The 22908-nt window shown below is 35.9% G+C and overlaps 3 protein-coding genes across 4 annotated transcripts; all 3 read left to right on the plus strand.

Annotated features, from left to right (window-relative positions):
- The first annotated feature begins 516 nt into the window (after positions 1-516).
- LOC132631617 (ribosomal RNA-processing protein 17) lies at positions 517-5429 on the plus strand. Its single transcript, XM_060347249.1, has 4 exons — positions 517-698; positions 795-900; positions 3458-3587; positions 4938-5429. The coding sequence occupies exons 1-4, from the start codon at positions 592-594 to the stop codon at positions 5201-5203; spliced, it is 609 nt and encodes a 202-aa protein (XP_060203232.1). The 5' UTR covers positions 517-591; the 3' UTR covers positions 5204-5429.
- A 3449-nt stretch (positions 5430-8878) lies between these two features.
- On the plus strand, positions 8879-20385 carry LOC132631625 (calmodulin-binding protein 60 B-like). Of its 2 annotated transcripts, none has more exons than XM_060347267.1 (8): positions 8879-9244; positions 12349-12424; positions 12927-12985; positions 14267-14760; positions 15252-15412; positions 15494-15697; positions 17065-17308; positions 19278-20385. In XM_060347267.1, exons 1-8 carry the CDS (start codon positions 9168-9170, stop codon positions 19835-19837), a joined length of 1875 nt encoding a protein of 624 aa, XP_060203250.1. In that variant the 5' UTR covers positions 8879-9167; the 3' UTR covers positions 19838-20385. The 2 variants fall into 2 exon arrangements, with proteins under 2 accessions (XP_060203250.1, XP_060203259.1); XM_060347276.1 differs by lacking the exon at positions 8879-9244 and adding an exon at positions 9310-10871.
- A 657-nt stretch (positions 20386-21042) lies between these two features.
- LOC132609351 (probable leucine-rich repeat receptor-like protein kinase At1g35710) lies at positions 21043-22770 on the plus strand. The gene is made up of 4 exons (XM_060323297.1): positions 21043-21206; positions 21735-22119; positions 22218-22419; positions 22517-22770. The coding sequence occupies exons 1-4, from the start codon at positions 21043-21045 to the stop codon at positions 22768-22770; spliced, it is 1005 nt and encodes a 334-aa protein (XP_060179280.1).
- Positions 22771-22908: the final 138 nt, after the last annotated feature.

Raw genomic sequence — 22908 nt, forward strand, 5'->3', positions numbered from 1 at the left:
TTTGAAAGTGCAAATTTTGTAGTTTATGTTATTTTTTATTTATTTCAAGAGTTTGGGGAAATATTTTAAGGCGTAAATTCATTTTTTTTTTTTGGTTTTGTTTGTGTGTCTAGTTCACATTTTAATATTTCGATTACTAAAAATTTTGACGAAATTTCTGGTTCAATTTTTTCACCCGTTTCGATTAAATGATTTAGGTAAATATATTACGTGTTCTACGATTGGAGAGATCTTCTTTAAGGAGAAATTATTTAATAATTAAAATTTGATAAATATTTGACGGAGATCAAAAGTGTTCACTTTTGAAAAATTTAAAAGAACAAAATTGCTCAATTGATACTTAGGGGAGTATTTTGAGTCTACCACAAAAAATAAGGGACCATTTTTATCATTTTGTCACTTTATTATTACCGTGAATAAAGTTTAGTGAGTTATATATTAAATCAAAACCTTAGGAAAAGAACCAACAAAAGATAGTAGGAAATTTCTGAAGCTAAAGGTACAACTCCATCAAGCTACTAGTAGACCATTAAAAGAGAGAAATAGTTCCAATATTTCAATACAAAGGGTTTTAGGTTTGACAGAGCTGCCATGGAAGAAGAAGCAGGACAAAATCCTAGGATACGAGGTAGACATATCAAGAAAAGAGCCTTAAAAAACAAAGCCTTAACTGTCTCTTTTGATGAAAAAGACCTCAAGTAAGTAACTACTCTTCAACAAAGCTTCTTCTTTTTTTGGTTTGTATCTGTTTGGTTTTTGAATGTTCTTTTGTATTTGACTAATTGGATATTTAGGGATTTTGTGACTGGTTTTCATAAAAGAAAGAAGAAGAGGAGAAAAGAAGCGCAAGTGCAATTGGAAGAAGCCTTGAGAAGGAAACGCATTGAGGCTCGTAAAAAGGTTCCATCTTTCTCATGCCCTTAGTGTGAATAGGTTGAAAAACTCCTAAACTATTGCCATTTTGCGGGTTTTATACCTAAACCACTGTTATCAAAAGCCAAAAACGCAAAAAAGCTCTAACGTCAGCTGGGGCTTTAAGCGCAAATAAAGCGTGAGCTTTAATGGAAAAAAGTGCAACGGTGCAAAAATACAAATATATTTATATATGTTTAGTCCAAGATTGATAATAATAAGCATGAATAACAAATGTAGGGACAAAGAAATTGTAAAAATATTACGATAAAGTGAAATATCAATCCTCTAGTGTCACCTCTCCAAGGGAGGCTCATTGGCAAGGAAAAGTATGTCTTAGAGCCTTGATGATGACACTAAAGCGCACATAAAGCGAGGCGAAGCGCTCAACATGTTTTGAACCTCGCTTCAGGGCTTAAGCTCACCTTTGATAGCACTGACCTAAACTACTGAGTGTTCCTATTACCCCTGGACTATAGCTTTCTTTAGATTAAAAATCCCTAGTTAAATATGTGGCAAAATGTTTGGGATAACTTGATTAGAGGTGTGTGGGAGATGAAAAATGAAAAAAGTCGTAAAAATGTGTCCATTTGCACAATGAGTTCATGGTAGTTCAGGGGTTTTGTGAACGCCCAATAGTTATGAAACTCGCAAAATGGTGATAGATTTTTTTTTGGGGGGGTTGGGGTGGGTTGTTATCCCATTCAACAAAAAAAATTCAACATGTGCTGCCACTTGGGAATCTTTGGAGGAGCTTTTGGAGCGTTATGTGGACGTAACATGTCATATTTTTCTGGGGGAATTTTAATATGAGTTCATGGTAATTTAGGGGTACTGTGAATACTTTGTAGTTTAGGTATGGAACTCACAAAACCGTGATAGTTTAGTGGGGTTTTAACCTATTCACTATAGCCTAATAGTGTTAAAAAATATAATAATTATGGAAAAATGGCTTAGAAGGTAATATCCAGATATTGACCCTCCTACATTTTGATAATTTTGAAAAATGAGAAATTGTAATTTGGGATTTATTACCCTGTCATTTGCTTTATTGCATGTTGGTGTGACTGCGTGGTTGGATATTGCAAGTTATGGAGTAAAAAGAGCATTTATTCCTTGTTTATGGCTTCTAAAGCAAAATGCATGTGGTTTCAGAAAAATAAAATTGGGTTTCAGCTGAACAAGAAAAATTGCAAGTTTATCAATGATTCAGACTCTCCTTCTGGGAAGAGGCAGATTTGAGGAGACTAATCCAAGAAGAGGAAAAGGGAAAAACAGGCGGCATGTAGGTTTAGTATATAGGTAGTTGTAGGCTTCAACTTTACCAGTTTCAAAAAAAAAAAAGTACAGTTAGTTGTAGGCTGCAATAACATGGAGTGTTGAATCTTGAAACTCTGATGATGATAAACCTCACTTGGATTACTAGAATTTACTCATGTTTGGTTATTTATATTCTTGATATGGTAAAGCCCATCGCCGAGACCCCTCTAAACAGGACGCCAACAATGGCTTTTCCCACTTTCTTCTTTTGGTGACTTGAATTACCAGTCTCATGGTTACATTTGCTCATATTATGAGAAAGTTCTTGATGTTACAATATTGGTCCTTTATTGATTCTCACTCCCTTACAAGGCATACACACAATGTCTAAAGAATCCAGTTCAGCATCTCTAGTTCTTAAGTGGTGGTGAAGTTATGCTGAAGTGAAGAGTGATTTGTCAATAAGCAATCTACTTTAATAAAGGAGTTCTCCTCTCATGCATAAATTGGTCAAAGGAAGGATTTTTTGGGATAATAGACTCAAATATTGCATCGTTTTTCCGCTAAACGAATAATTTCACCACCCTGGCTGTTGAGCTACATGTCCTCTACTGCTTTTTAGAAATAGCATGTAATGTAGACCAGTTTGCAAATCATTTTGAAAATTGACTTACTTTTCTACTTCTTTTTCTTCCGGGCGATTAGCACAATCCAGGTTATGGTTAAATGCCTTCATGGCTTTGAAGTTCCTTGCTGTCTCAGTAGTTGTCTCAAATTTGCTTCTTTCGTAGTGGAACACTACTAGTTGTAGAGCCTGTTTGGATGGGCTTATGCCTATAAGCTGTTTGCAGCTTATAAGCTAAAAAAAATAAGTTGGGGTAGTCTAACTTATTTTTTTGGCTTATAAGCTGTTTTCAGCTTATAAGCTGCTTTAGATAAGCTAAGTCAAATGGGCCCAATTATTTTTTTGAGCTTATTTTAAGCACAAAATGACTTTAAGCTGGCCAGCCAAACACTCAAAAAAGCTGAAAACAGCTTATAAGCAACTTATAAGCCAATCCAAACGGGGTCGTAATCATTCTTATAGCTGTTACTTTTATGATTGTGGCTAAAGTGCCTTAACACATTTTCGTCTGCCTGGTGTGCGTCAATTGCATCAAATTTGTTTCCAGTTTAGCACTGCAGTTAGTACAATCGTTCAAATATAGTAACTAATAATAGCGTTTCTTGATGTAATCAAACTTGTCATGGTGTGATATCTATGTTTTTTCGCTTGCTTTTACAGAGAAAGGAGGAAAGAGATTTTGCCATCTTTGGTGGAGCTGCGCCTGATTCAGCTGCTGGAAATGATGAACCTGTTGAGGAGGACCTTGACGATGAAGAAGAAGAAGATGAGCCTAATGCAACAGTCTCAGGTACCCTCTAATGACATTAGTGCAAACTTAGGGTGTGTTTGGTCCAATTTGGTTGGTCAAAATATTTTGAAAAAACATTTTCTCTAGGAAACAAGTTTGTTAAAAATGAAGAAAATGACTTCCCTAGTGGGATTAGAGAAAACAAGTTCCATAAGTGGCCTTTGAAGCTCATTGTCTCCTCTCCACCCCCAAACGGGCCCCCAAACCCCCTACCCATTAACCATCCCACCCCCTGCCACCCCCAAAACTCCCGCTCCCCACCCCATCTCACCCCTGTAGTGTTTTCCTAGATACATATAAATGCTCTTGGGACTATACTTTTTTGCTTACGTTACGTATCAAACAATAGAAAATAAGTAAGTAACAATTTCCATGGAAAACATTTTCCTTCATTACCAAACACACCCTTATTTGGTGCTGAAATTATCCAGAGTTCTCAGTGAGAATGGTCTGATCAACAACAACAACAACAACAACAACAACAACATGCCCAGTATAATCCCACCAGGTGGGGTCTGGGGTGAGAACGGTCTGATCCTCCTTGGAAAATCTGAGAATTCCGATGTGGGATTTCATTTGATAGTTATCAGCATACTTGGAAATACATTATTGTCTTGTGCAAGAGAGGTATAGAATAGAATTTTTTTTGGGAATATATCCGTAGAGTTCAAATGCAGTATTACAGATTTACAGTTAACAGAGCTAGGGGAAGGTTTAAAAACTTAGGCACCCTTGACTGGCTCTTTTGGCGTTGTGACATCACATAATAGAATACATTTACTTAGCTGCTTCACTTCCCTCTTCGCAGAAAATGAGAAATCCATATTATAACCACTGATGCATACGCCATCAGTATATGATGTTTTATCTGCATTATAGCCAAGTGACTGATACAGTCAAACTTCTCTATAACGACATCGTTTGTCCGGATGTTTTTGGCTGTTATAGCGTAATGCTGTTATAGAGAACGTATAATATAACATAACATGAAAAATTGGTTAAAAACAAAACTTGGCCGTTATAGTGAAATGTTGTATAGATGATGGATGTTATAGAGAGGTATACCTGTAGTACATGAGGTGTCTAAGCTTCTGGAACTTCCATGAATTAGTTTTGCTCCAACATGCTAGGATCTTTCTTTCTTCTTTTATAGTAATAACTATTAAATCTGGTGGTTGAAACACACTATTAGTTACTGCTATGTGAGACTTGAAATGAAAATGCTATTAAGTAGGACCTTGTCCTTGCCTTGCTAAAGTCAACTTGATACTATGATAGTTAGGATTTGTGTAACATGATCCACAACTAGGAACTTCACCTGTGGATTAATTTTTGTTCCGTGTTAAAAAGGGACTACAACATATGACAACGGTGATGTGCAAGTCATCGTGACAACAAGTGAGATCTCTCGTGAAGAAGAAGAAGAATCCCCAGCTCAAGTGCCACCACCATCAGCAGTAGCTCAACATGCTGGAGAAACTAAAAACAGCAAACGGAACATTCCGGTAAGCAAGAAGAAACCATTCAAGAAAGCTGCGAAAAAGAGATCTCGGCCCAAGCCACAGAGTAAGAGAGATAAGAGGAAAGGTAAAAAGAAGAACAAGAAGCAGTTTTAGCATTTTTATTTCTTCAACTTTGGCCCCTTCCTTTTCAAATGAAAAAAAGAGAGAAAAATGTCTCAACATCTAAAACAGATGCTGCCTCATCTGTGGCACATTTTTATTTATTGCAAATGCTGTTAGCATATAGTATTTTAGTATCTTGCTTATGTGATGACTAATGTTTGTTCACATATTAATCTGGGCATTTTTCTAAATGAATTATTTGTCTGAGATTTTTGCATTTGAATTATTCATGCTTCTTGCATGATACGTTTGCACTTCTTTTCCTTTTTTTTTTTTTGAGCCAATGCCGAATGTTGTTGGTTTTGTACGTTCGGGAATTGTTAATGTGTATCGAAGGGCAAAAATTAAGCAACACTCGGGATATTTAATTGGAGTAGTAAATAATTGCATCAAGTTTGTCATACTAGTACTTATGCAGTTTACAAAAAAATTTCTACCAAAAGATTGTCAAATACAATGGGAAACGCGTGAAAGAATCGAATTACTTGGGAAGACAAACTATTGTACATTAGCTATCATATGAATAACATTGGAAAGTATCAAGGCATGTTGAAATGGAGATGTATGGAAATCATGCAGCTATCAGGTTACCAAGAGACATTAGGCTGCTTGAGTAAAATTTATAAATAGGAACGAAGCTACAGGGGCCAAGGTGGGAGTGGCCTTTCTAGAAGATAAGATAAGGGAAGCGAGGTTGAGGTGGTTTGGGCATGTGAAGAGGAGGTCCACGGATGTACCAGTGAGGAGGTGTGAGAGGTTGGCTATAGTTGGTGTAAGGCGAGGTAGAGGTAGGCCGAAAAAGAACTGGGGAAAGGTGATTCAACAGGACATGTCACATACACGACCCTAGATAGGAAGGTCTGGAGGTCTAGGATTAGGGTAGAATGTTAGTAGGTAGTCAAGTGTTGTAGCACTTTTATGTGGGGAGACTGGGGGCAAGTCCCATTTTCTCCTTATTTAGTAATATCATCTAGTATTTGCATTGTATCTTATTCTCCTTTTATTACTATCTGTTACTTCTTCTGCTATCTTACTTTTTGCTGACGTTATTTTCCTTTCTATCTTGCATTGATTATACTTCTTTTGAGCCGAGGGTTTATTGGGAACAACCTCTCTACCCCATAAAGATTGAGATAATGTCTGTGTACATCCTACCCTCTCTAGACCCCACGTTGTGGGATTACACTCGATATGGTGTTGAGTAAAATTTAACTCGAATCTTCGGTGTAACTCTTGGTTAAGCTTAGGACTAAAATTGCCCCATTTTGGATAAAAAGGAGGACTATTAGTGCTGTATGTGAAAGAATAAGGATTACTTTGAATCTAAAGCCAGAGAGAAGGGACAATTTTGATCTTTTTCGTCCCTTTTGATCTTTCTCTTGAAGTAAATGATATCTTATTTTTCTAAGATGACAAATTTTCTAATATTTGGAACCAATATACTAGCCTCCGTTGTTGCCAAGTACTAAAAATTAGTCCTCTTATTTTTCAACTCAATGTTGTTCTTTTGAGATTGTGTTCATTTTAATGCACTCAGCTACAAGCCATTGGCTAATGTAACAAATAAATAATACATCTAACAATTCTCAGTTCTCATGTGTGTCATTATTGCAGAATTTGAAAGTTTACGTGCTTTCAAGCTCTCGTTAACTGTATGTGATGAACACAATTTTTTCACCCTTAATTAGAAGTTTGGTTGAAGTTCTAGGAATGAAAAAAATCTCGATGGAGAGCCTTTCCCCTTTTGATAAATCTTACACGGTGTAAATTCAAATTAGTTGAGGGTTCAAAGAAAAATTAAACAAAAGAAGACATTAAATGTAATGAGTATTTTGTGAGTCACATAACCAACACTATGAGGTAATCTAAGTGGACACTTGCTTGTTTTAAGCATAAACAAAAAAAGGCAGTGTTAAATTAATATTTTACCTTCCCTAATTAAAATGCTTAGCTAGAAACATAAAAAGTAATAAAAAACTGAAAATGTATCTAAAGAATTTGCAAATTCGATAATGGTAAGCAAACTTTTCATTAGGTAGAATTTTAATTGCAATGTTTTAGAACCTTTGCTTTCACTATTTTTTTATAGAAATTTTAAAATAGATTATTTCTCTAAAATTTTAATTATTTGATCAAATATTCGATTGCCAAATATTAACAATCATCGTAGACAATAAAATCTATCTATATGTTTTATAAACTAGTGTTGGTCCGTGATCATGCAAATGTCCTTATCTATAACTTTATTTAATTAAAAATCATATATACATTTAACATTTATAAAAAATAATGAAAAAAGCAACTATAAATTAATTTAACAATAGAAATTCACACATACAGTACTACATGGGTGGTTATTAACAAAAAGACAAAAAAGAAGATAGAAGATCAACAAATCTAAGACCAAATTTTGAGAAATTAACAATAATTATTTTGAAAAGTTTTTTCACCAGTATATAATAGATATTGATGATTAAATATTATAAAATAAGAAAATAATATAGAAAGATCAATATCGTAGAAACCATTCTCTAATAGTCCTTTTGGGAGATATTTTAATTTAATTTTTTTTTTTTGTGTGTCTTGCTAAGAAATATAATTAACGGAAAATGTGGACTTTAAACACATTGCATTTTTTGTTTTATGCTTTAAAACAAGTAAATGTCCACTTCTCAATTAAAGAGATAAACTCACATAAGTAGTATTGGTTATGTGATTCACAAAATAAAATTTCTCAAATGTAATGACTACTTCTCGTCGAAGTTAAAATGAAAAGGAGTATTTTGCTTTTTGAAACTAAGACAATGTATTCGCGGACATTTGAAAAAAAGAAGCTAAGGCAATAATTCGGAAATATAGTATTGAATAAATTAGAAAATGTAAATTTCACCATTTCAAAAATATAAAAATCCGATTTAGAGCTTCTTACAAAGAGACTTTGCTTAAATTAATAGAAGTAAACAAGTACATATCTATGCCAACTAATAACTAGTTCAACAAGACAAGTTTTGAAGTCGATGTTAAAAATTATATTGCCCTAAAACAACAATATCATGATAATGAGATTTTTTACATAACTTTTATCACTTAATTATTTTAACATGCTTTTATGTTAATTTATCATATATTTTTTATAATCAAATAGTTCTTGATGGCTAGTGGCGCATGTGTAGAAACCCTGCGTGAATAATTGGTTCACCTCTTTGTACTTCTTTATTTAAATATCAAGCTTTTGTTTCAATAAGATTAGTGTACGATTAGAAAGTCCGTGAAATCCTCCACTTAAATATAAAAGGGATCGTTTGATAGCTAATAATGAGACAAGTTATTCATGTATTAAATCTTACATAAGTAATATCACGTTTAGTAGCTGGTTAGAAAGTAAGTTATTCATGTATAAAATTAATACGGCTTTGGATCTGCAATTTAGAAACCTGCATAACTAATTCATGTATAAGTTACGATGAAATTCATATATTATTTTATGCAGGACACAAAATGAAATAATTAAAACTCTGCACAACTCATCTCCGCATAAAATAATACATAAATTTTCTTCTAACTAATACCCATATTACTAATACTCGCATGACTCTAACTAGTTACCAAACCATGCCTAACATTATTTTATATCATCCCAATAATTTCATTTCAATAGATACACCATGCAAGCCAGAGCTAGGCAGCTATGAAAAATTAAAAACAGTGAACTATTTTTAGCAGTTAGTGCAGTATCTGCAGATACCCATAAATCCCACTTATCTTCCTCGAAATTTCCTCGAAACCCCCTCAACAATTTCTCTTTCTTTCAATTTTCCCGCTTTCCCCTTTTCTCTTTCATCTTTCATTTCCTTTTTAATCTCCTTTTTGGCCCTTAGAATCTGATACTCCAATTTTAACTGCAAACAGTTAAAAAAAAAAAAAAACAGATCTAAAAGAGACCCAATTAAGGAAAATGGATAGGAAACGTGCACTTGATGCTAGCAGTAGTGAAGAAAATCAACCTGATAGAAAAAGACCTGCTCTTGCCAGGTAATTAAAAAATCATCAAGAACTACTTTCTCTGTTTTAATTTACGTGACACAATTTTCTATTTCGAGAGTCAAACAGTTTAGCGTTGATCATGAATTTGGGAATAGAATCTTTAAACATTTTAAAATAAAATTCACATATTTTTGAACTACTCCCACCGTTCTTTTTTAACAATTTTTTAATTCTAACTTTCCACGTGACATATTTAATATCACACGGTTAAATGATATTTTGGTACATACTAGATAGTTTAGTTTAAGACCACAACATTCAAAAGTTTCGTGCCAAGTAAAAACTAGACAAAGCAAATTGAAATGGATGGAGTAATATTTTGGGTGTTATATTCTGTCTATAGACTGTGTTAGATGGTTTTTTTGTCGCACAACACAACCACGTAGATTATGTACCTGGGGACATGGGTTTTAGTGCTTTTACCTTACTATGATTTGAGCTAATTTTGCCAATGAAGTAACAGTGAGGATATGGAATGATTGCTTGCCACAGCAATGGAAGTGATGTAGTAGGTCGGTTCCCATGGGTTAGTCAAAGTTTGAGGACTCAACTGTCAGTAGGATTAAAGAGATGAACGTTATCCCCTCTAATTTGCAACCCTGAACATACTTGAGCATCCCAAGCCAACTGCTTTGAAATCCTATTGGTATCTCGGACCGTCAAATTGGCAGATGCTTCTCTTGGAGGCCTATTCTATGTGATGGTCAATCAACTGTTTTACGTTTACTGTCGCCATCTAGAATACTATTATTTCATTTTACAAATTCTGTTGTACAAGAACAAGGGTGATATCCAAAGTTGTAACAAGTATAGGAGTATCAAGTTGCTAAGCCACACTATGAAAGTTTGGGAGAGAGTGAAAATGAGGGTGAGGAGGGGTGTTTCTATTTCCGATAACTAGTTGGGATTTATGCTGGGGCGATCAACCACAAAATCCATTCATTAAGGAGTTTGGTGGAGAAACATATGGAGAGGAAGTGGGACTTACAAGTTACATATGGCGTTCTTTGACCTAGAAAAGACAATATGATAAAGTTCCAACGCGAGTTCTATGGAGATGTTTAGAGGCTAGAGGTGTACCTGTGGCGTACGCTAGGACGATTAAAGACGCGTACGATGTAGCCAAGTCCCGGGTAAGGACAGTAGTTGGACACTCGGACTACTTCCCAGTCGTGATGCGGTTGCACCACAGATCAGCTTTTTGCCTGTTTTATTTACCTTGGTGATGGATGAATTGACACGTTATATCCAAGGTGAGGTCCCATGGTGCATGATATTTGCAGATGACATAGTATTGATTGACTGGCTCGCGGCAGAGTTAACGCTAAGCTGGAGGTTTGGAGACAAACCTTGGAGTCCAAAGGGTTTAGGTTGAGCAGGACCAAAACAGAATACTTGGAGTGCAAGTTCAAGAACGTAAGGCATGAGGCTAGCGTGGAAGTGAGGCTGGATTCACAAGCCATTAGAGAGGAAGTTTCAAGTATCTTGGGTCTATAATTCAAGGAAATGGTGAATCGACAATGATGTCACACATCATATTGGTGCGTTGTGGATGAAATGGAGGCTCGCATCCTGAGTCTTGTGCGATAAGAATGTGCCACCAAAACTCAAAAAGGTAAGTTTTACAAAGTGGTGGGTAGACCAACTATGTTGCATGGGTGGCGTGTTGGCCAGTCCAGAATTCCCATGTCAGAAGATGAAAGTTTTGGAAATGAGGATGCTGAGATGGGTGTACAGACATATTAGGAGCGATAGGATTAGGAATGAAGATATCTCGGACAAGTGGGAGCGGCCACCATGATCGACAAGATGAGGGAAGCTAGCTTGAGATGGTATGAGCATGTGAAGAGGAGAGACACACATGCCTCACTGAGGAGGTGTGAGAGGTTGACAGTGATGGGAGAGGTAGAGGGAGGACGTGGAAGGTTTGGGGAGAGGAAATTAGACATGACATGACGCATCTTTAGCTTACTGAGGACATGACCTTAGATAGAGGGATATGGAGGTCGCGGATTAGGATAGACAGTTTGTTGGTAGTTGAGTGTTGTCTTGCTTTCTTGTGGGATAGGCTTAGTGGTAGTGCGGAACACCGTATCTACTTCGTCTTTCATACCAGTAGTATTAGTATTATTCTCATAGTTTATTGTTCTTTGATTTCGGTTACTATTTGTTGTTTCTTGTACTCTGGTTACCGTCTTATTTAGTTGTTGTTACCGTCCCTTTCTTTTAGATTGCTATGTAATGCTTTACTTATTATTTGGCATGGCTTCTTCACTTTTCTATTTTCTTTTTTCAAAACTACTTTGAAATGCTTTTGTGAGCCGAGGGTCTATCGGAAACAGCCTTTCTACCTCACAAGTTAGGGGTAAGGTCTGCTTACAAACTATCCTCCCCGAACCCCACTTGTGGGATTACGTTGGGTATGTTGTTCTTGTACAAATCCGTACTTCCGTTCATAGTTTTTTCTTCTAGGGTGTGTTGGGTACGAAAGAAAATGTATTCCTAGAAAGTGTTATGTTGGAAAACAAGTTGGTTTCTTACTTATTTTCATGTTTTGGTAAGTAAACAAAAAAAAAAAAAAATTATCTCAAGAACATTTGTATGTAATCTAGCAAAACACTATATGGGGTGGGATGGGGAGTGGGGTTTCAGGGGTTGCGGGGTTAGGGTAGTCAAGGGTTGGGGGTTGGGGCATTGGGTGGGTGGGGAGGAGACGATGAATTTGGAATATCACTTATGGAACTTGTTTTCCTACTTCCATTAGGGAAGTCATTTTCCTCAATTTAAGCTTGTTTTCCCCTAGAAAATGTTTTTCAAAATATTTTGACCTCCCAAACATTCGAGAATTGGAACACACTTTTTGAAGAATATTTTCCTCCATATCAAACACTCCCTTAATGCAAAACAATAGATTCATAGGTATTGGATGTCATATTTTGTGCTTCAATCTAACATGAAACTGTTTGAAGTGGATTGTCTTATTTTTCTCCGAGAAGCTGAAATTCAATACCTATTGTAGCTGACGTCATCTTTCTGTGTATCATTCATGGGAACTATTGCATCATTTATTGAAAATTACATGGTTAGTGCAGTGTTATTGTCGAAGCGCTCAAGGTGGACAGTCTGCAGAAACTCTGCTCATCACTGGAGCCAATTCTTCGGAGAGTTGTAAGACTATTAGGCCTTTATGACTTCTCCTCCCATTCACTGGATTATAGCTATAAAACTATAGCTGTTGTAATCTCTCTCTCTCTCTCGCTCCCCCGAGAGTGCGGTGTGCACAGTTTCAATGCTTCCTTGAAATGCCATTTAATCAAGTGTTTCTTTCTTATGACAGTTTTAGATCTGTCAACTTTTCTGTTAAACACAGCTGGTAATTTAAGTTGGTATGTGATATAATTTGTTGATCTCAATTTCAAGGTTTTATTGCGAATTCTATTTGGGAATATCTAGTTTATTCATGTACTGTGTACTGATGCATGGCGTTGAAATATTTGTATCACGGAAGTTCTATTCACCAGTCCGTGTGCTCCTGTATTGGTTAGAAATAATGCTGAAGTGTGCTTTCGTTTCTTGCTTAATCTTTCGTTTTTGTTGCACTTTCAAAAATAGTCTTCTGCCTTAGGTGGTTCTTGATTCTTATTTCTGGATATTCCTTTGTTCTCACCAGGTTAGTGAAGAAGTGGAGCGTGCTTTAGCAAAACTTGGCCCTACTAAACTTAATGCAAGGTATGTCAAATTCTAGGTGTTCACAAATTATCCTATTGAGGATCATTTGATTTACTTTTGAACCTATTATTGTTCACAATTCTAGGAGGTTTGCCTTGTTTTTGACTGACGTTCTAAAATTTAGATCAGGCTGGTACCCTTTGTTGTAGCAGTCATATTCAGTAGTGTTCTGGTGATCAATTTGTTGATTAGAGTCCAAGTTGTAGACTTGTCATGCATGATAATGCTGCAGTGGCAGCAATATCAAAGTTAGTTTGGTAAGGTATTAGAGAGTCAAAAGAATATCTCTAAGTGGTTTGGTTAAGTCCTTATATTTTTAAAGATCTTATAAAAAAGAAAAGTCTTTATATTTTTATAGAGCTCCACAAATGGATAAACATTAATTAAATGGAAACAGGCCCAGGCTTCAATCAGATTGGAATCCACTATGTTCTTTCGCTTAATATTTGTTGCTTAGTATGAAGTGCTCACATTTAAATACTTTCCACGGTATTTTATATGTGAACCTTTTCAAAGATAAATTAGCCTTTGCTTCGCTGGTTTTATTGGAATTTGTCGTAGTTCCAAACTTCTATGTGTAATTAATATAACTTCTTGCGATAAGTTTCTTCTGCCAAATTGTAAGGTGGATTCCTCCCATTGGATGCTGACCGTTCAATGGAATTAATGTTTCAAGAACTAGCAGGACTAGCATTTGGATGTTACTAAAAATAGAAATAGTTTTTCTTTCTCACAAGTGTATTGGATAGAAAGGTTCGCTTGAAATACTGCCTGGGTTATATTTGGATGAGAGCCTTGAGGTTGTTGGCCACTTAGTTCTTGAGTTTTTTTCCATTTTTGACCCGTCGGCCCAAATAAGTTACGGCGGTAGCCAAAATTGGAGTAATTCATCAAATTGGTTAAATCTAAAATAATAATATACTCTCTATTTAATACGATCCCACTATACATATCGATATACATATAGATTCTCCGACTACATTTCAGCCATCTAGCTATCCTGATCTATTTGAAAATTGCTAGAATTGATATATCCATATATCATGTTTCATTACGGCGGTAGCCAAAATTTACATATAAAATATACAAAACCTATACATTTGCTGGCCATTTTTGTTTTTTGAGCAGTCCAAAAATGTAATTATGTCTTAACAACTCTTTGCCACTCAGGCAATTCATCAAAAGTTAGAGTACCGCCTCTGCTTGCTTGAGTTCCCGTGTAATTTGCTTTAAATGACTGCCCCCTTTATCGTGATACTGAGCAGCTAAAAAATGATGCAGGGTTTCTCCAAAAAGAATTGAAGGGCCAGATGGGAGAAATTTGCAGCTTCAATTCAGGTCTAAATTGTCACTACCTCTCTTTACCGGAGGGAAAGTAGAAGGAGAGAAGGGTTCCGCAATCCATGTTGTCTTGCTGGATGGAAATACGGGCCATGTTGTAACATCAGGTCCAGAATCCTCTCTTAAACTAGATGTTGTTGTGCTTGGAGGAGATTTCAATAATGAGGATGATGATGGTTGGACTGAAGAAGACTTCGAGTCTCACATTGTGAAGGAGCGTGATGGGAAAAGGCCGCTTCTTACAGGAGACTTGCAAGTGATATTGAAGGAAGGTGTAGGTAGTCTTGGTGAATTTTCATTTACTGACAACTCTAGCTGGATTAGAAGCAGAAAGTTCAGGCTAGGCTTAAAAGTTGTGTCAGGTTGTCGAGAGGGAATTCACATTCGTGAGGCAAAAACAGAAGCCTTCAGTGTGAAGGATCATCGAGGAGAATGTAAGTCTATATTATGTCAATTATGTGCCATTTTATTGAGAAATTGACATAAATAGCCACCTGCCAAAATAATAGCCAGCAAATGTATATTTGTTTTTTGTATATGAATGTATAATATATATAAGATATACATTACATAATAGTATATTACATAATGGTGTATATTTTTGGGAATTTTTCATTTCTGGCCCATTGCCGAAATTAATTACAGGAGCTAGCCAAAATATATGAAACCTATGTACTGATTATGTGTATTTATGTATATTATATGTATATATTTTGTATACAATATGCATTTTATATGTATATTTATACTTAATATACAAAACCTATACATTTGCTATCTTATTCTTTTGAGCGGTCCAAAAATGTATATTTGGCTAGCGAATGTAATTATTTTTGGTGACCAGCCAAATGTGTAACTTTCCCATTTTATATGCAAGTTACAATTATCTTATCTGTTGTAATTCTGTGACTGTCTTATTCATCAGTGTACAAGAAACATTATCCACCTGCATTAAATGATGATGTTTGGAGATTGGAAAAGATAGGGAAAGATGGATCCTTCCACAAGAGGCTAAATAAAGCTGGCATATTTACAGTGGAAGACTTTCTACGACTCATCGTGAGAGACACTCAGAGGCTCAGAAATGTAATAATATCAAACCTGTAATATTGGAAATTAATTTAACGATTGTCTTTATATCTTAACATTTTCTTGTCGTTTTCTCAGATCTTGGGAAGTGGAATGTCAAATAAAATGTGGGATGCTCTTGTGGAGCATGCTAAGACCTGTGTTCTTAGTGGGAAGCTTTATGTCTATTATCCTGATGATATGAAGAGTGTTGGGGTTGTTTTTAGCAATATCTATGAGTTGTGTGGTTTAATCTCTGGTGGACAGTATCATTCAGTTGATTCTCTTTCAGACGATCAAAAGGTTTGTATTATTGAATTCTTTTTCCTCTTTTACGTACTTATTTTTTATTCTTTCTTCTCTTTTTGAATAAGTCATGGACCCATTGAACAATTTGTAAAAGAAACAAAAGAAAAAATACTATGCACCTCGAATTGCTTGCTGTAGCAGTGAAGAATTCAACTTTTCACTCGAAAAACAACAACAACAATAATAACATATCCAGTATAGTCCTACAAGTGGGGTCCGGAGAGGGTGGGCTGTACGCAGAGTCGCAGATCTTACCTTTGCGGGGTGAAGAGGCTGTTTCTGATAGACCCTCAGCTCAAGAAAATCATTTTTCAGGGCATGGTTTGAAATAAATGCAAGAGTAAAAAACTATGATGAAAATATTGAAGAAAGAAAAGTAACCAAAGTAAAAAAAAAACAACAGTAGTAATAAAATTGAATAATAAGATAATGCTAGCATAATAATGATAATACCGGTAAGGGAATATATAGGCTCCAGACTAGAACCTTGCTCTACCACTGGGAAGAGAGAAGACGATCGATTACCTTCTAACCGTCTATCCTAATCCTCGGCATCCATGCTCTCCTATCTAGGGTCATGTCCTCGGTGAGCTGAAGAAATCTTTTCAAGCACTTCCAAGAAAACATTTAATTTGTCGTATTGGATACTGAAGTCCAGGAAATGGGCTCTATCAAGCATGTCCCTAAATGGGTTAAATCGAGGTTTTTGTTATTCACAGCCCAAATCTTTCGACTCAACCATGTTTGACCCTTAATTCTTTGAGACCGAATAATTTTCTAAAGTCATTTTTAGCCCATCTAAATCCGACCCAGCTCGTCCAGTTCCCATGCCTATTTTTAATGCAGTTTGTACGAATCTTTTCCTAAAGCTTCTTTAGCCTATCTAAATCTTACCCATCTTGCCCAATCGCCACTCTATTTTGATGCAGTTCGCCCCTTTCTTTTGTCTGTGTCATATTCTAGAACTTCGAAGTAGTGCTTATTACTTATTACTCCCTCCAGTCCAAAATAATTCAAGTTTTAGGCTTGGGCACATGGATTAAGGAATTCACTTACTCCTAAAAGTTAAAAGGGGCTTTGACTAAAATACCTTAATTATGATTTTCTTTTCTTTTTAGGGTAGACATAATTATCGTGGGTATTAGGAATGTGTCATGGGAATTGGGAATTAAAATACCTTCTTAGGTTTGTGAAATATAAAAATTTTTTGGACCAACTTTTAAAGGCTAAAACATCAATTATTTTGGACTGGAGGGAGTAGTATATAACATGTTAGTATCATTTGCATAAGCTTGACTTTGGATTGTTTTACTTTCCCTATATGAGGAAGATCTTAAGCAAAAATCAAAATGTTCTTGCAGGAATATGTGGACAACTTAGTCAAGAAAGCATATGACAACTGGATGCATGTTGTTGAATATGATGGCCAATCTCTTTTAAGCATTAATCAGAATAAAAGCTCAGATGCTCCTCAGTATGATCTTACAACTGGCTCTCAGAACCATTCTAGTTCTTTTGATCATCAACTTAATCTACCAAGCGTTCCTGGTTCAACTTCATCAGAGCAGCCTCCTATTAATCCAGGATTGAACATGGGATTGGAAGGTATAAGTATGCATCAGATGCAAAATATTAGCTGACTGCTTAAGTTATGCTCATCTTGAATTGTGTTAAATTTTGCCCATTGGTTTGCTTTTACTGCTGTTTTGGCTTCTTAGTGAGCTCCTTTGGTAACTTGAAAGATAATTCATTGCCAGAAATAGGGGTGTCAAATGGGTGGGTTGGGCTGAACTTGGGCCGTTCAAAATGGGCTGAGTTGATAAATGGGCGGGTTATCGGTCCTCCCAAAAGTTACTTGGGCTGAAATGGGCTAAAAAGCGGGTCATAATCCAACCCGCCCAATTCTACTAAGTTTTAGCATCTTTGTTTATTTTGTTATAATTTTTAGTACTAATAAAGCTATCTTTTCTTTATTATGGCTATATATAACATATCAAATAAAAAAAATGTCTTTTTGAAATCTTTTTTGACAAGATTTCTCATGGGTCAACTTTGGCTGCATATCAACTCATTTTTTTATGGGTTAAAATGGGTTGGGCTGAAATGGGCTGAGCTAATGAATGGGTGGGTTTGACAGTTGTTTTCATGGGCTAGTTTTGCCACCCCTAGCCAGAAATATGAATCTAAATGATAAGAATCTGCACACATCCAGTAGCATAAGCTTGAACTCTCAGTGTACATTATGCATCGGATATTATCTGGCATGCCGTTGTTTCCTAAGTAAAACCATCAAGACTGAGTGTTTTTAAGCTTCTTGAGCTTTCTCTTCATTTAATTAATTATGCCTTCATATCCAATAAGTTACGGTCATAGGTCTTTGTATTAAGACATCAAGATTTGACATATAGCTTTAACTACTCAAGAGTTGGAAAAACAAATTAATTTTCTCTCATCTGATTATCTATAGAGAATTGTAGCCTTAGCTGGTCAATAAAGAGGAGTGATTCTTGTGACTTTTGGCTTTTCATTGTCCTCTATTATACACGCATACAAAGTTTTCTTTTTCCAGTTTCAGAAAAAATACACGTTTTCAAGTTTACTTGTAAAAAGTTGTCCATCTTGGCTCTGGGCTGTATTTCTTTAGAAAGAAATCTATTGTAGGTTTCTCACATATCACAAGTGATATTCCTGTGCCTAAGCAAGTTATTCATTATTTCAGCATATTATTCCCTCCAATAACTCAAATCTCTTTGAAAAAAATATAGCTAGTTCCATATCTCAACGGAGTTGGACTATGATAGAGTGCTGAATCAGTGTGAAAATTAAGCATGATTGTTCCTAACCAACTCATGAGCAGCTCTTTCCTTTCCTCTACTGCTGCTAAAATAATGTCCAAGTCGAATTTACTTCTTAGTCACCATACCTAGTCATGCTGTCTCATAAAATGGAATAGTATCTTATGCTATATATTTTACTGACATATTTGACATAAACTCATTCTAGTTTTAAGTACTTGAATGCGTTATAACTCTCACCTAACAATTGGCTGATCTATTAGGTATGAAACTATGAATAACTGCTCGGTTGAGCTAACTCATTAGATATGTTATAATTAGAGGGTGTCAAATGGGCGGGTTGGGCTAGATTTGGGCGGATCAAAATGGGCTAAGCTAATAAATGAGCAGGTCATTGATTTGGGCGGATCAAAATGGGCTGAGCTAAGAATTGGGCGGATCATTAGGCTGAAATGGGTTAAAATGCAGGTCATAACCCAACCCCCCAATTCTTACTAAGTTTTAATTTCTTTGTTTGTTCTTTTATAATTTTGAAGTACCTAACGAAACTACTTTTTTTCTTTATTATGGCTATATATAACATATCAAATAAATAAAAATTGAAAAAAATATTTTGACAAGATATCTCATATGTAGCCCAAATCCTGTATGGGTTGAAATGGGCTGAGCTAATAAATAGGCACGTCAATGATCAGCCCGAACTTGGGCGGGTTGGGCGGATCATGTTTTCATGGCTAATTTTGCTACCCCTAATAATGAGCATGTTTCTGTTTTGCCAGGGTATAACGGTAGTCTTATGGGTACATATACCACACAGTCTCAGAACACGAATCTAAGTGTCAATGAACAGTTAAGTGGTGCTTCATTTCCTCAAAACCACTTTGTAGGCACGTCGCAACAAGCTCAGCCACCTGGAAGTGAGAGTATATTGGCCCTTCACCCATCACAGTCTTCATTTTCTAGCTTTTTTGCTGCTAGCACTTCTAATACATCCTATAAAGGAGCTGATGAGTTCTTCACCACTGAGGAAGAAATACGCACAAGAAGTCATGAAATGCTAGAGAACGACGACATGCAACATCTTCTCCATATTTTCAACATGGGTGGCCAGCATCATCATGCTTCTTCTAGTACCTCAGAAGATAATAATTACCCATATGCATCATCTTACATGCCCAGCATGTCTTCTTCAAGCTTTGGTATTAATGAGGACCGGACTCGTTCAGGAAAGGCTGTTGTTGGGTGGCTCAAACTTAAAGCAGCATTGAGATGGGGCATTTTCATCAGGAAGAAAGCCGCAGAGAAAAGAGCTCAAATTATTGAATTGGATGACTCCTAGATTTGATCTTTACACTTCTCAGTTCTCATAGCATCCACTTGGAGGCTGAATACACTTCGAATTTGATTGCTTGTGACGTATGTGTGCAATGGGATGTTTGGGCTTTCTCTCATGAGTCAGGAGCACTATCACTCGCTATTTGAGTTTGTCGTTCAGCCATGAATACGCATCTGGTGTGGTGCTAGTTTAGGCTCAATCCAACATCTGGAAGTGGTCTGCGATTGTACTCTCCTTCGAGGGAACAATCATTAGTTAGTGCTAATGATTTTCTCAGCATATGATCTGTATTTCTTGGTTCTGACGGATTCCCATGATTAGACCCGTGTTGAAAAGTACATGAGCTACTTCTTGGAGACATGCAAGTAACTTCATTTCTCTTAAACTCAAGATGTTTGTTAGCGCTAGTTTACTTTCTTATTGATGTTGACTGTAATTCCTAGAGTTTTGTTGCAAAACCTGTTTCAATCAGATAATGTTTGCTTTGTAAACAGTTGTATAGGGAACTGATAAAAATATGATATTTGGGTGCTCTAACCATTTGTTGTACATGTGTAGCTCCAGTATATTGGCATCTGTATCACAGATCTTTAGCTTCATCCTCATCCAGGATACAAATCAAAGCATGCTCTCTTGCAGCAAAAAAAAGAGGTCATAACTAGCTAGTCTTTCTAGTTTCTAGCGCTTGCGCTAATTACCCTGCGGGTTTGAAATTCCTAAGCTAGTTTCCCAATATTCCTACTAAGCTTTAGGGGCAAAACTGAATGATAACAAAGATAAATAATATTGAGAAAAAAAAAAGAAAAAATACTTGGATAATTCACTTGAAGTACTGATTATGAGATAAATAATGAGACAAAAAAGCGGGGAACTCCCAGGAAGGGGGTAAAAAAAAGCATCTTATATTTTATAAAAGTTATTATAGTGGACGACTGCTTTTCTAGTCAATCACTTTTTATATTTCTTTCTTGGTCTGCCACTTGAACAAAGTCACACTTTTATTTCCTTTAGCTCCAATTTAGTTGTATTATTACTCTTGAGATGACAACGAATAAAGAAAAGTTTTTTCCTCAAAATATGTTTGAATGAATAAGTCTCCTAAAAATATATTTTATAAATCTGGAAGACCAAAGAGATCTCATTGCTATTTAAAGTCTCAAACCCACATGTTACTAGCCATATCCATATTCCTACTAATTTAGGCAATTATGGAGAAAGCATTCACCTCTTTTCGCTTAATACTTTTGTTGCTTCACTATGTTATGGCTAGTTCAACCATGATCCAAACCAACATTTCTACTGATCAATTAGCTCTTCTTTCTCTTAAATCTGAAATCATTTCGGACCCCTTTCACTTCTTGGATGAAAGCTGGTCTCCTGCTATTTCTATTTGTCATTGGGTAGGAATCACTTGAGGCTCTCGCCACCAGAAAGTGAAGTCCTTGAATCTTTTCAACATGGCTCTTACAGACCGAATCCCACCTGATTTTGGAAACCACATTTCTCGTTTCTCTTGACTTGAAAAACAACAATTTCTATGGCAATTTGCCTCAAGAAATGGCACACTTTCCCCGGCTTAAGTTTCTTAATATAAGTTTCAACAATTTCAGAGGGGAGATTCCTTCTTGGTTCGGGATTTTTCACCAACTTCAAGTTCTAAATCTTAGAAATAATAGTTTCTCCGGTTGACTCTCCTCTTCATATTTTAATATTTCAAAGCTTGAAACTTTTGATTTGACATTCAATTCCTTAACGGGTGAAATCCCGATAGAGCTTGGAATAGTTGAAAACCTAGGATTTTTAAGCTTAGGTGGAAACAATTTCATAGGTTCTATCCCTCAATCTATTTCAAACGCCTCAATGTTGGAGACTCTGATTCTTTCATACAATTTCCTTCAAGGAAATATTCCAGAAGGGATCGACAATCTTCAAAACATGAACGTTTTGCTCATACAATTCAATCAGCTTGTTCTATACCATTGGCAGTTTTTAACATTTCGAGAATTGAAGTAATTGCATTTACAAGCAATTACTTATCTGGAACTCTTCCTAATCATTTTGGCAATGGTTTCCCAATACTCAAAGGGCTTTATCTATCCATAAACAAACTTCATGGTCATACGCCTACGAGCTTGTCAAATTGTTCAGAACTTCAAATATTGCCTTTATCAGGAAATGAGTTTGATGGACCAATACATCGTGAAATTGGAAGATTGAGTAACTTGCAGAAATTATTTCTCGGATCTAACCATTTCACAGGTATGACCCTTCATTATCTTATGAAGGTATAATCATGCTTTATCTTATGAAGCAAATACATTAATGTATCTAATTACCTCCACAAAAGTTTTAATACACATGAATTGCTGGGGTAATTCCTCAGGAAGTCGGAAATCTTGTTAATTTGATGGATTTAGGCATGGAGAGAAATCAGATTACCGGCTCTATCCCAATCTCCATGTTTAATATCTCCTCCCTGCAATATTTGTTACTGGCGAAAAACAATCTCAAGGGATCCTTACCATGGGAAATTGGCAACTTAACCAAGATGCAAGTTTTATATCTTAACGAAAATAGGTTTAATGGTACATATTCCAAGTGATAGCAAAAAATACAACTTATACTAGATTGAACCAGCTAGTTAAACTCACTAGTATTCCTTCTTTCTTCATGTGTTGATAGGTGAAATACCCAAAGATATTAGCAATCTCGTGGAGTTGGAGGAACTTGGTCTTGAATTTAATAGTTTTAGTGGCTCACTTAAAATGGAGTCCTTCAATATATCAAGGCTGAGAATAATTTCTCTGTTACACAATAATCTATCAGGAATCATCCCACCAAACATATGTTCTGTCTTACCCAACATAGAACATCTTTATCTGGATAAATTGACCAATCTTTTTGGGATTATTCCTCATTCAATCTCCAATTGTTAAAAACTTACTGCTCTAGACCTTTCATCAAATAAACTCAGTGGCTTAGATTCCCAATTCTCTTGGATATTTGACTCGTCTGCAATTCCTAAACTTGGGGGAAAATAATTTAACAAGTGACTCATCGCTTAGCTTCTTGAC

This window comes from Lycium barbarum, chromosome 1, assembly GCF_019175385.1.
Source record: "Lycium barbarum isolate Lr01 chromosome 1, ASM1917538v2, whole genome shotgun sequence".
Lineage (NCBI taxonomy): Eukaryota > Viridiplantae > Streptophyta > Magnoliopsida > Solanales > Solanaceae > Lycium > Lycium barbarum.

Excerpts from the sequence above, each read along its gene's own strand:
- LOC132631617 (XM_060347249.1), top strand. The coding sequence starts at position 592 with ATGGAAGAAGAAGCAGGACAAAATCCTAGGATACGAGGTAGACATATC. Across the intron at positions 699-794 it reads TTTGATGAAAAAGACCTCAA|GGATTTTGTGACTGGTTTTC; the intron begins GTAAGTAACTAC and ends TTGGATATTTAG. Across the intron at positions 3,588-4,937 it reads GCCTAATGCAACAGTCTCAG|GGACTACAACATATGACAAC; the intron begins GTACCCTCTAAT and ends CGTGTTAAAAAG.
- LOC132631625 (XM_060347267.1), top strand. The coding sequence starts at position 9,168 with ATGGATAGGAAACGTGCACTTGATGCTAGCAGTAGTGAAGAAAATCAA. Across the intron at positions 12,425-12,926 it reads AGCCAATTCTTCGGAGAGTT|GTTAGTGAAGAAGTGGAGCG; the intron begins GTAAGACTATTA and ends TGTTCTCACCAG. Across the intron at positions 17,309-19,277 it reads ATTGAACATGGGATTGGAAG|GGTATAACGGTAGTCTTATG; the intron begins GTATAAGTATGC and ends CTGTTTTGCCAG.
- LOC132609351 (XM_060323297.1), top strand. The coding sequence starts at position 21,043 with ATGGAGAAAGCATTCACCTCTTTTCGCTTAATACTTTTGTTGCTTCAC. Across the intron at positions 22,120-22,217 it reads CCCTTCATTATCTTATGAAG|GAAGTCGGAAATCTTGTTAA; the intron begins GTATAATCATGC and ends GTAATTCCTCAG. Across the intron at positions 22,420-22,516 it reads TAACGAAAATAGGTTTAATG|GTGAAATACCCAAAGATATT; the intron begins GTACATATTCCA and ends ATGTGTTGATAG.